Here is a 13886-nt window from a genome sequence, read left to right as displayed (position 1 = left end):
CTTAAGACTTCCAGAGCACAACTATGGACGTCAATTAGAAAACACGGAAGTATTTGTGGTTGTGAATATCCTTTTCGAGTTCTTGACATAAAAAGGTCCCATCAAAACATATAAACAGAAACATCCCCAACTGAAAAGGGCAGGTAAAAAACAAACCTACTAATATTTATGGACCACCTTAGTTTTGGAAAAAGAAACTCGTCAAAAAGCTCTAAGAACAGAAAAACTACCTCGACACCCATTTGAAGATTATTTTGCTCTAAATAGTCGTCCACAGCTTTCAGGGCGTTTGCAGTACCTCCAGCGATAGAGATATGATTGTCTTTTATCATGACCATATCAAATAAACCCATTCTATGATTCTGACCCCCACCTATCAGCACCTGCAGAGTATTTGAGCAAACAACATTCAGATGCTAAAAATGATGGCAAAAATAATGATATTACAATTGGAGCAAGTGTGGTGATAGTGATCTACACCGCCCATTTATCCACCAAGCGTAAACCTGGAGCAGTTTTCCTAGTCTCTAAAATGTAGGCAGGACGTGCAGCATCTGCCATGGCCTGCAAGAATTTTGAGCATCAAATTTCCATGACATGAAATCAATTTGAGATGAGAAAAGAGACATCCTATAGATTCAACATCATATTAATAAATAGTCAATAATGCAGCAACATTATTTTGGAGTTAGAGCATTAATAAAATTTATAGAGAATAGCGAGCTACTCAATGCAAACACCTTAGTTAGAGTTGCTATTCCACTCATTCTCTGCATAAAGTTAAGAACAACCCTTTCAGCCACAACAATGCTGTGTGCCCTTCCTGCACATTTTTGAAAGCAGTAACAGAGAACAAGGTCAAAACTTAAATTTTCAAGAAAAAGAGTTATATTCTACTGGGAGCTATATCTCACTTACCATGTACTTTTCCAAATTGTAAGCCTTTGTGCACACTATCACCATCGTTTCTGTACCATTCCACCTGACGAACACACAAACTGATGTAAAAAGATGCCATTTCTTCATCCTAAGTGTGACATGAATGCTTAAAAGAATGAATCTGCAGATTAACTCCACTTTAGTTACCTTAAGTGTAGGATCAACCTCATTAAACACCATTTCTGCCAGTGCAATGCCGGCCACAATTCCATCCTCCTTCGCCAGAAAATGAGCTTCCACTTCCATTTCAACAGGAATTGTTGCTTGACATGTCACATCCCCTATTATTTAATTAACAACTTGTATCTTGTTAACCGTACAAAATCTTAGATGGTTGCAAGAAAGAAAATTCATTATCAGAATTCAGAGGCTGTTCCTCTTTTCTCAATACTCAACTAGATAATGAAACTAATTTCAAAGAGAAAGAACCTTAATTCCAAATACAGTGCCCCTGCAACAGATAATTAAGATTTGCATACATTTCTTGAAGCGCGAGAAAAAGAGCTGCAAAGGTTCCAATTACATTTACAATCCCCCTCTCTACAACCACAAAACTCGACTGCACCATAATTTAAACAGGTGAAAACCCCCAGGTCTCAGTGGCTTCATTCAGAGGATGTCGAATCGATAAAGTATTATCATAATAACTGTAAAAAATAATTCTTGTACCGCTACCAATCGATAGCACTAGAAGTTTTGTAAACAGTGAACTTCACCTCGATCTCCGGCGTCCTCGGAGAGTGCCAACTGAATAACACTCTTGAGGTCATAAGTGGGGTGCGCCGGAGGCTTCACCACAAGGGACCCAGCTGGAATTCCCACATTTCTGGTAGCTGTTGCTGACATTTTCACAACCAATCTGCAATTCTCCAAACATAAGATCCCAAAAATGGAAAGAAAATAAAACCAGAAGAGAAGAGTTTCCAACCTTCTGCTGAAGGGCGTGAAAGATAAACCTGGGAAGAGGGAAATGGCCCTGGACATTTCGTTGATTTTATGGGTTTTTGCTTGTTTATTAATAATTTGCTCGACTTTCCAAACAGAGAAGCTTCGTTTATGTGTGCGCAGAAACGGGCGACTGCGGGACAGCGATCCGTTAGCCTGCCTATCTGAAATAAATATATTTTATTAGAGATAATTACACTTTATTTCCCTAAATTTTATATAATTATACAAAAAATTCATCTAATTTTAAAAATAATATTTAGTACTCTTGATATTTATTTTTATTTAATAAAAAAACTAAACTAATCAAATTTGTTGATATTAACAATAAAAATAAATTAAAATTCATATTAACCTTGGGGATGAGAATTACATGGGTATAATTCAATTTATGCAATAGAATTTGATTTTGAGAATTCTAAGTAGATATTTCGTGAAGCCGTGATCCCTATACTACAAAACTTTTTGAAAAAGACAAGGGATATATCATTAGGGCTAAGGAATTTGAATGGAAACATATCAAAGATGACGTACTTTACCTCAGAGGGTGTGAATGGTGTGGTCAGAAGTGAATTCATCTCAAGGTTTACATGTGATTGAACCGAAACCACCATCTCCTCAACACACAACCCTACTGGCTGACAAAATGCAAAGATAGATCGAAAGTATTGTCAGAAATGGCTTGAATGTCAGAAATGGCTTGAATGTCTTCCTCTTTATCCCTCCACACTCCCTTAAGGTCCTTGAGCCAAAAAATTCTATTACACTATTTACAGATTGAAGCACGAGATAAAAAAAACTGAGTATTATCATCCTCATTCGCCAGCCAGTGTTGTTTAGTTCATTGCTGCCACTTAATTATTTTTTGTGTTTCAATATCCGCAACCTGTGTCCGAATATCCATATCTCTTGATAAACCCCTGTATCCATATGACCTTCCTCCAACTGAAGATACCATTCCTACAACCTCTTCCACTCCCGTTTACACTTTTGTACCATCTGCCGATCCCATTTCAATAAGGCCAGCCAACATGATTGAATTTTCGCCCATAAAATCGTATGTGCATCGCCAACCTCACCCCCACCCAAGCTTCCTGGATCACTCGTGAACAAATTTCTTCCTGCAACCAATGAGCCTCAGTTCGAAATTGAGGCTTCTTCTTAGTTTGATTTGTTCTTGTATGAGCCTCAAAATCAATTACTAGCATCCTATGGTCATAATTCCACACCTTTTTGCGGAACACAGTGGAGGGCGAAACTTACTCAGCCATCTCTGATTAGTACATTGTTTGTCCAATCCAGCCCTCGTGGTGTCTGGAGCTTACATCCGACCGTACCATATGTATTTCGTGTATATTAAGCTCTATGTACGATAGTATGACCACAACAACGACTACAACTCTTGTACGCTAATATATATTGATGCGGGTAAAATTCATTAATGTTTTAAAAAAAAATCTCCTTGGACTGAGATATATCATAAGAGTATAATAGATACAACGTTCTTTTACCAATCTTATTGAAAATTCGAAATTTCTAGTTTTTGAAGGCAAAACCCATGGCGCAATTTGAAAAGACCTAATATATAGGGTATTATCGGACAAAACCTATAATTAGGTATGATTTGATTAAGATCCTAACTCAATTTGTACACAATTAATATACTTAAATGCTAATATTGATAACGTTTGTCTTAATTCTAAAATATTGTCTGCACCCATGGAGGAGCGTACATTAGGCAACCTCTGTATGAGTGATAACAATGACGACTATAAACCTTATACAATTAATTACTTTTTGGACGACTAATAGAGTGCACTCCTTTTTTGACTTGAAGTTATAACATGATGAAATATGTACATTTATTAAACAAGACACGAAAATTTTGAACTTTACCTCTCTTCTACGTACTGATTGTCAAGTCCATATTTTGTTTGGCTTAATTAAGCAAGCATGAGGAAATATGTCTGTCTGTCTGTCTGTCTGTATGTATGCTCTCCCACCTCCATCTTTTATATTCGTAGAAACTCGTGTAGAAGAAAGGACTTCGAGTCTGCAATTTCCATTCAAAGTTTTGAATCTCCAAATGTCAAGTTCTTGGCTTCTTGACATTAATTCCGCTGTTTACAATCATGTTGTGTCTTTAATTGAAAAAAGAAATAATGCAGCAGTTCCAAATTAATTATAAATAAATCAAAGTTGGCAGCTGTCATGGCAATGTTTTCAATGTCAAACCCATGACTTTCCTCTGCTCTTTAAAATTGATCCAAAGTCTTCCATATACAAAAATGTACATGCTTTTACTTCCTGCATCAATTTCTCTTCATTCCCGGCGCCTGAATTAATAATCTTATTACATTCAGACAGGCATCGAAATTAATCCTCCACTTCTTCCAGGCACTCAAGCATTTAAAGCAAGTAGGATATCTGAGTACACAAACATCTCCAATTAGAAAAAATCATGCACTTGCATCGAAGTCGACAGAGATTTGTAATGGTTACGTCCAAGACTAAGAGGGTTAACGTGCTGATTCTGATGGTATTTCTTGTCGTCGTAATGGCTTCCGTGGGAGAGAGCACAAGAAACATGAGGAGCAGTCGGGTTTTTGGAAGTTTGATCCAACAGCGGCTGCCGAGAGGGCCGGTGCCTGCGCCATAACAGATTGAATCCTCTCACGCATGAAACCAAGTTGTTTAACTTCGCAGATCCACATCAGCACATTATTTGTCCATGATTCCTCTATTTAATTATTGTATTCTTTTTCTTCTTAATTACATCTCCTTTCCTTCCCGAAATAGGAAACTTAATTACACTTTTACATACACAATACACCACTGATTCTTGTCTTTATCTGTCGGCTCTTTCCTCGTGTGTATTTTCTCTGCATTACAGAAATGGCTTCATTTCAATTAAAATATAATTGGTTTACCAAATTTTACAAATAGCAATCGCTATAAGAATGATAATATTTAATTAAAATTAATTATGATAATTAATAAAAAATAACGTAATTAAATAATTATTAATTATGATTATGTAATGATTTAAGTATAATTATACCAAATCTTAAAAAAGAATTAGCTGAAGTATCTCCAAATTGAATGCATTTTAGAGGAAAAGTAAAGGAAATAAGCCATGATCAGTAAAAAAATATTTTCAGATTGATACCGCATATAAACAGGGTAGCTTACTTAAATAACAATCCACCTGAAATCTCTTTTAATTGACCCTACTAACAACTAATTTTGACGTAGAATAATATATATATATATAAAGAATTGTGATATGAACAATTCTACAAAACGTAGTATATACAAAATCAACAAGCGTAAAGTCCTAAACTTGGACCTTCAACCTTGAAGCTATTTAGGCAGAATCTATAATACTTAGAGCATGTATGGTTGTGTTTTCATTTTCATTTTCAGTTTTCAACAATTAAAAATATGTAGAAATACTTTATTGATTTTTGTGAGAAAATTGAGAATATGTTTAGATCAGTTGTTTCCAAATATAGGTATATAGGTGTGAGAATGTTGAATATAGATTTATGTATTTTTTATGTGATAGATGACCAAATTGATTCAATATGTGAAATTATAAAATAATCAAAGTGAGTCTTGCCATTTGAAATAATTTTAATTGATTTGAAACAATAAAAGACATGTTGACAAGATAAGACAAGTATAACAAACCCATGTGACCTATAATTTCAAAAATTGAGAATTAAAATAGGAATACATTCTCAATGAAAATGACTTGACCAAACAAAATCCCAACTGCCCAAATAGTGAAAAATGAAAAAAATCTCATTGAAAACACAACTAAACGGGCTCTTAAATGTTGCCTTCTTCCTTTGAATGATTGTGCAGTACTATTACTCTCACGCTTATATTTGTATATGTTTACTTTAATTGATTGGGTCAGATATCTTACAATAGGCTATATTTACTTCAAGTGATTGGGTAAGATATTCTAAGATATTCGACCTTATCACATATTTACTTGCAAATGTCTTGATCCTTTGTTAACCTCACAAGCTCGTTATAAATCTTTATAAATGTATTATATAAATCCCCCACAATCTAGTGGGATATATGATTCCACGAGGCCTATGTGTGTAGGTTCAAAAGTTGAATGACAAATAGCCCCTACTTACACAAACAAGAAGTTATTTAATTTTTTATTATTAAAAAAAAATTATATTATTATATTAATTTTTGACAACAATCACCGCATAATTTTTTTTTAATTACAAATAGCCCATTTTTATTATATAATTAAAAAAATTATAATAATATATTTTTTAATAATAAAAAAATAAATAATTCCACAAACAAGCTTCCCTCGTCTTCTCTCTAAAAAATTTGTAGGTCACGAATTTTAACGGGAATGTAATTTTGAAAATTGATAAATTATCACTTATTTTATCCTAAATATTTACTAAAAGTAAGAGATAAAATTAATTTTATCCCAAATTTTATTGAAGTATGCAAGATGTATAGTATGAAGATTTTATTTCATCCCACATTTAATCCATCACTAATTTATACCAATCTAATCCCACTTGAACCAAATGAGCCCTTAGACTATTAGGTGCTGCTGGGAATTTTCCACCCAGCAGTGAGCCCAAAAATTTAATCAAATCCTAACAACTATTACAGTAAATCATGGGTTGAAAAACCCTTAAAATACAAATCAAGATATACGATAAAATATATCAAAATAATGACAGATTTACAATATCAACAAGGAACGTAGTAACAATAAACGACTCAGAGGCCAAATCGGGTGAAGGGTCTCCCACAGCTACTCAGACCGGCAACCTCACTCACCAGTTGCGCGTTTTATATCAAAAACAGTAACTCAGATCCACCAAGGACCAAAACACAACCAACCAACACCACTAAGGCATTTCCACAAAGGAAAAAATCACGGAGAAGTTCACGAAGAAGAGAGGGGGTTTTGATGTTCTAGTATTGTTCTATTAAACTAGAACAAACCAGACAAGAGGAGATATATAGTTCTCGGCCAAGAGAGAGAGAGAGAGAGCGGAAAGGATTTTGAGGTGAAAACGACGAAGAAGGAGAAGACGAGGAAGAGGAAGGAAATGCAGAGAAGGGAATAAGGAATCGGGGGAAAGTGATAACGGTTACGGTTACCAGCAATAAATAGTTAGGAATTGGGTCAGTTGAAGTGGGTTGGGTAATCGGGTTGCTCGATTGGTGGACTGGGTTGCCATCCAGATAAGTGAGGGAGTGGGTGGGTTTTTGGGCCTACCAAAGAAGGGTCATGGGCCGCATTATTTTAACAGGTGCAACTGAATTCAATTTCGAACTTTACCATAACTATTGGGCCTGGAAGTGGAGTTGCTTAATGAGTCTTTCCACATTATACTAGTCCAGTATGGAAATATTAAGGCCCATTCTAGCTACAATTTGTCTGGAGGGCCCATTTAACCTATCGAAAAGAAAAAATCTGGAGAGCCCAAAAAGATAAACAAAAATCAAAGTGGTTTTGTTCGGGAAATCACCAATTTCCTATTTAAGTAAACTTATTAAATTAATAAATTGAAGTTATAAAAGAGATGATGTTTGAGTAACTTAATTAACAACATGATTTTGTTTGAGGACTACTGGTCTGTCAGTGATTTTCCTTTTACTTGTCTAACGAACACTGCAAAATCAAACATCTGAATGTGCCAAATCTAGCACAGATATAACAAATAATAATTTGCGGACAACATCGGCTTCCGTGCCCCAATACTACAAGCCTTTATTGATTTAGTTAAGGAATTTTCCGTTTAACGTCCCCATCACAACGTCTGTTACGCAATTTTGGACACAAATATTCTAGCTGGAAAGATTAGGATATATAACTTTTATGTTTGACGTGGGACCACTTTTTAATTTTTAGAATCATAAAAAAAGTCTCATAAATTAATTTAATAATTTAAATAGTCATGGATCTGCACATAATTTGACTCAATCTCCATAACTATTCAATTTAAACTCGATCAATTGTTTATGGCCAATTATACAATTTGAATATCTCTACAAAAATAAACTTTCAAATGCCATGTACAACTTTTTGCTCCTTTATCCACTTTCTAAAAGTTTCACTTTATTTCACGTTTTACGCACCATAAAAGCTATAATCAAGATCCTTTTTATGAGAATTTTCATATAATTTTATAAGTACAGATGAACTAAAAATGAGCTTATGACTTGAGATTGGAAACAGAAAAAAACAAACTCAATTCAAACGTCATATCAATGTGTAATCAGACATCAGACCAAATTATGTGGTATTAAATCAGTTGGTAAAAATTTATGCAATGGATGAAGAAAGGAAAACAAACAAAAGTTAAAATAGTGTCATGGAACACCAATAATTCAACCAATATGTGTAGACGTTTTTATTGGAGCATTGTCGTGCCTTAGAACAGGAACTACCCATCAAGATTCCCACACCTAATCAGGCATCTAGTTTTGAGGGGTGGGGGGTATTTTAACATAAAATATTTGCCACTTGGAAAAAAGACTAATATTTCTTAAATGAAAAAAAAAAAGAAAAAGAAAGGTTTCTTGAGAAACGGAGCCACTGCCACAGGTTTCTTTGCTTTTAGTGTCGTTGTCGAATCTACATGACAAAAGCCCAAGGCCAACCATAAACGAAAAGAAGGGCAGAAATATATATATATATATATATACACACATATATTTTCTAAATATAATTAATAAATATAAATATAAATACGGAGATACGTTGTTCTCCATCCTTACATGTGCGTGCGTGAGTGTGTGCGCGCGCGGGCGGAGTGTAGGGGGTTGGTGGAGGTGGTAGTTTACACATGCTCAGTGCGTGGTTTTTGGTAATTTCCACTTAATTTATGCTTTGATTCAACTTCCAACGGCTGAAAACGAATGAACACAGAAATTGAGGTAGGTTTGAGGTTACTTACACTTAATTAATAGTACTAAGTGTGTGTCATACTCTATATATATATGTATAATTTAAAAAAAAAATCAAAATAAAAATTTATATAAATTGTATTATTAATTTTTGTAGTTTAAAAAAGTACCAAAATATATATGTTAAGAATATAAACATTTTGATTTATAAAAAAGTTTTGACAAAATAATATAGGAAAATTTAAAAAATTGCATGAAATAAAATAACCACCAAAATGTTGTTATGAAAAATCGTGATAAATGAAGATGCTAAGAAATAATTAATTAATTATTTTAAAATCTTAAAAATAAATGACATACCAAAATTAAGTGAGATATCAAAATAATTCTCTTACTTTTATATTTAGTATAGATTTTGAGCACACCACTTATAGTTCTATTTTGGTACGAATTTGAATTTTTTTACTTAATGTACGTGACCCAATCTATTTTTAATAATTTAGTAGTTAGGTCCATAAATCGCGTATATTTTTGTTGGGTAGATGATACATTCAATGTAGATTTTTGTTCAATAATGAAAAAATTAATGGGATGGCGTAGAAATGATATGTAGATTTAGAATTTCGTTATAATTAATTATTTTTAGTTTTTCAAGATATTAAAGAAAATAGATATATATAGAGAGAGAGAGAAAGAGAGGACTAAAATTGCAATCTTTGGATCTCTGATGGATGATCTGTCTGTCCGTTGAAAGTAAATTATTTAAAATGAAGAGACATATGCTGGACTTTAATTAAAGGTTGGAGGGTCAATGCCCAAAATAAATAAATAAAAGAAAAAAAAGCTGTTATTCATCATGTAAGCAATTATAGAAGCAGAGAATTAATGCAATATGTATACATATAAATAAATTAGTGAGAAACATAGAAATGGGTGAGTGTATTGGCAGTATGTGGTGGTTGGTGAAGTAAGGGATTTACGTGGTTTGGTGAGCATATCAGTCTCGGGGTAGTTGGCTTAATTTTTTATATACAAATCAATGTATATATATATATATATATATGTATATTTGGATTATTGCATCCGAATTCTATATTTGCTTAAATATTTTTATATACGAAAAAATATGTGCGTGCGTGTAAATTTATTAAATGATGAAAATAATAAAAATTAAGAATTAAGGTTTGTGTGCATAATTTAAATTTTTATTATATTTATTTAATTTAATAAAAAGGAGAAAAATAAATAAAGAATATAACCAAAAACTGATAAAATGAATTGATTTAAAATGTGTGTGCGCGCGTGAATAAAAAATATATTGATAGAAGAAATTAGTTATCTTGCTAAATAAATAAATGAGATGTCCTGTATATTTTGACATAGTAAAAATATGAAGTTATACAATGCAATTCTAAAAAATAAAAAATAAAAAAGCCCTAATTAAAATTTGATGAAGATGAGATTCTCATGAAGTTTCTTGTAAACGTAGGTACTTGAAACTTTTTGGTTGAAAGTAATGTTGTCTGGTTGTGAAGAGTAAAGGTGAAAACATGACATGTTCAAAGGTTGCTATAGCTGAACTAGTGTGAGATCTATAAAAGGACTTTAAACTCCTGTCGGCCCTCAACATTATATAGGTAGAAATAAGGTTGTGTTTTTTGATGAGGTTAAAATTGGTAATAAATTATAGTGTGGTAGACGAGTGAATTAGATAGAAGATGAGAGATGTTCATGATTTGTTGCACTTGCATCTTATCTTATATAACTGATATACCATATATAGTTTTTTACCATCAATTCTTTTTATTATTAACATTACATATATGTAATTATTTATGTACAATCATTGTATACACTACACACACTTGGACAAACAAAAACATACACAAAAACATTGACATATATCTTGTAGAACTCCAACAACGACACATAGGGATTGGAAATGCATCCAAGAATATTTGGTGTAAATGTTGAAGTACATCCAACAAGTACTTGGATGCATTTACACCAAATGTTGAAGTGTATTTACAAAATGCATCCAACAAGTACTTGGTGTAAATTTTAGCCTCTGCCTCAAAATATTTCACATCAAATTCAGTAGGGCTACAAATTTTGCCAAACTCAAAAGTGTGGAAATGATGTGACATGGATGTAGTTAATAGTTACTCCACTAAACAAAACCTATTTTGTGTGCCAAAGAGAAGAGTGAGGGCTAGAACCCTAAAATACCGGAATTAGGTTGCAATTCTGGAACCCAAAGGACATCATACGATAAGTTGGGAACAAAATCATGATGTTGATATCTCGTTTTTGTTTTTTTTTAATATTTAATTAATTTATTAAACTTTTCACACATTCATTATTTTTTGATAATTATTTATTTTTCTATTTCATGCATTTTTTTCTCTTTAATAGTAAATTTAATATTAATTTATTATTCTGTATACACTTTATTAAATAATAAAAAAAAATTATTTTTATCAGAATTTCATTCATTATAATTACCACCTCCACCAGTATATCCACTTTTTTTTCCCCTTTTTTCGGGTCCTTTGGCCGCTTCTATTTTGGCTTCAAAATCAACCCTCCTCCAAAGTAGACTCCCTACGTCTCCTTCTAAATTATTAAAGTTATTTGTGGCATACGTTGTCTAAATGTCAAAATTCATTCAAATATATATATATATACCTCTCTTTCTCCATTCATGCTACAGAATTAGTACTCAAACCTATAATAAAGAAATTGTTTCTTGTTTGGAGTACTGATATGTAGATGTTAATTACGGACATTACATTATGGGAATTTATATATTTATAGAGATTAAATTAGAAATAAAATACATTTAATATTAATTTGGGACGCCTCTGACATGTTCCAGGCCTCCTTGTACTTTTTTTTTTTTTTGGGAGGGGGATGAATTAATAATCATAATTAGTGACCGAAACACCTGAACTCAGACATTTCTCATAAATTATGTAAATATTAAATCTTGGATTATATATATATACACATATATGCATATAATGTTGTGAGTGAGTGCACGGGTGGCATTTGGGAATTGGTTGTTGAAGGTTCACACAAGGACTTGCTAAATCTCACCAGTCAGTCAAAGCCCTTTCTCACGTATGAGCTAAAATTAATCTCGCACGTACGAGCCAAACGTCCTTGGAAATTTTCTATATATGTTGGAGCCTATAAAGTCTGCCTGACATACAATCCAACGATATTCTAAGCAGGCCAGCCCCAGCCAAAGCCATTGTGGAAACTCAGTTTCATCCTCTCGTTCCATTATTAATTACGCTTCTTCCTTCATCGATGGGCAGAGGAAAGGGATGGATGGGTGGATATTAAGATGATGAAACAGGTGAGTGGTTTCAATGCTATGCTTGTCAAGTGAGCAGTCTAGGTTGCAGTTAACCTTTGCTTCGTTGTCTGTTCGACCTTGCACGTGCCATGAAGAAGCTTGCAGCTTCCTTTGATTTTATTCCTCTATCTTATAATATTCATGGTGAAGTAGTGATCAATTTTTGCTATTTTCATCGAAGCCCGGATTGGCCTTAATCAATTATTAGTGCATGTCTCTGTTGGTAATTTTGGTTTCATGTTGAATTTGATGAAGCCTAGCCTAAGGTACCTAATTTTAACGTAATACATGAATAGGAAACAGAAGTTGAGTATATATATATAGTAGGTTGTGGATTTTGATTCCCATTTCCCATTGTATAGCTGTTTAACTCTTGGAAAGAATATAATAAGCTGCATAAAAAATATATAACCAGAAATCATATTTCTTATTTTAATTAATTTCTCTGAATATAATATACTTATATAATTGTTTTTCTGTAAAAGACAAAAACCAGCCCACATTTTTCTGTGGGGATTCCGTCTCTGAATCTTTGATGCCAGCAACCTTTTCAGAAGCAACAGAGGTAGCTAGAATCAATATTTGTGTCTGAATACAGTTGCTGTGTCATTTGGTGGTCCACTTGATCAAATAAATGGTAGATCTGTGTAAATAATTAAAGATGGTGATGGGCCAAAAAAGTAGCTCGACGCTTTAGCAAAATTGAGAGGTAGGTGGCCCGGGACTTGCAAATATCCTTCAAAATTTTACTTTTTTTTCTCTTTCCGGAATCCAATCAATCCATGGTATTGGGTAGTATAAAATTCTTCAACCAGCTTTCACATTCACCACTACTGGTCGAAGACCAACTTGAACATGTTCAGACCATTTTTCGAGGTCGAACAGACAACGAATTTAAGGTGTAACAAGCAAGGACTGCTGATTTGCCAAGACTTTGCATGGAAGCCAATTACCTACTTATTTATATATATATGCACAGGTTCAAACCTACCAGGAAAGAAGAGGTTGCTTCTCCAATAATTCTCCAGTTTGATCAGCTTGCTGTCGATCCCATGGAAAACACGAATTTTATGTTATTATGAAAAATGAGCATTATATATCTGTATCTATATATATATATATAAATTAATTGCAGGAACATGATGATCTTGTTGAAGTTGGAAAGAAGAAATTAATTTCCATTAATGGAAATTAATTGAGGCAAAATGGAAGAATAGTGGGGTGAGGACTGAGTATTCTCTCCTACTAGTGATCATGCGCAGTAGATCAAAATATTGGTCCAAGGTAATAATATCCAGAAGGTTCTGTTCCTTAGTCATTGCTTACCTGGGCATGAAAGTGTGAAACAAATATTGGAAACTGTGTTGTAACAAATTAAATGCCGACATTGTTCTACATGTTGCATAAATCTATATATAATGGCTTAATACCCTAAAATATCTATGGTTATTGATATAGTTTAAGCCCAAAGATGTTTATTTTATTCATTAATTTAAAATTATTGCATTTGTAAATTTTTAGGAAATCGATCGACTAAATTTATTTATTATTTAAAATTTTTTAAATAGTATAATTTTTTTTTTACATATTTTATTTATATTATTTACTTATTTATTGAAATTTTGACCAGATATGCTAGAGCTTTCATGTTAATTTCGTAATTGCTCAAAGTTAATTTTATGATCAAATTAAGTAAACTTAACTTGACATTTAGAAAATTAAAAAA

The 13886-nt window shown here is 32.9% G+C and overlaps 1 protein-coding gene and 1 long non-coding RNA gene across 2 annotated transcripts in view; one reads left to right on the top strand and one right to left on the bottom strand.

Moving 5' to 3' along the window:
• The window catches only part of LOC105160120 (nicotinate-nucleotide pyrophosphorylase [carboxylating], chloroplastic), a 4396-nt gene extending 2361 nt beyond the window's left edge, over positions 1–2035 (bottom strand). The window contains exons 1-7 of the mRNA XM_011077388.2: positions 1868–2035; positions 1656–1798; positions 1087–1220; positions 919–982; positions 741–823; positions 481–564; positions 231–383 (exon numbers count right to left, since the gene is read on the bottom strand). Of these exons, the coding sequence (XP_011075690.1) occupies positions 231–383; positions 481–564; positions 741–823; positions 919–982; positions 1087–1220; positions 1656–1798; positions 1868–1923 (717 nt within the window). The 5' untranslated portion in view covers positions 1924–2035. The remainder of the gene's footprint in view (positions 1–230; positions 384–480; positions 565–740; positions 824–918; positions 983–1086; positions 1221–1655; positions 1799–1867) is intronic.
• Positions 12024–13231, top strand: LOC110012483. The gene is made up of 2 exons (XR_002287717.1): positions 12024–12160; positions 13140–13231. It is a non-coding gene; the product is annotated as an uncharacterized LOC110012483 (long non-coding RNA).

Source organism: Sesamum indicum, linkage group LG1, assembly GCF_000512975.1.
Source record: "Sesamum indicum cultivar Zhongzhi No. 13 linkage group LG1, S_indicum_v1.0, whole genome shotgun sequence".
NCBI classification, from domain to species: domain Eukaryota; kingdom Viridiplantae; phylum Streptophyta; class Magnoliopsida; order Lamiales; family Pedaliaceae; genus Sesamum; species Sesamum indicum.
The sequence above is the reverse complement of the archived record's forward strand: the minus strand, read 5'-3'. Positions and strand labels throughout refer to the sequence as shown.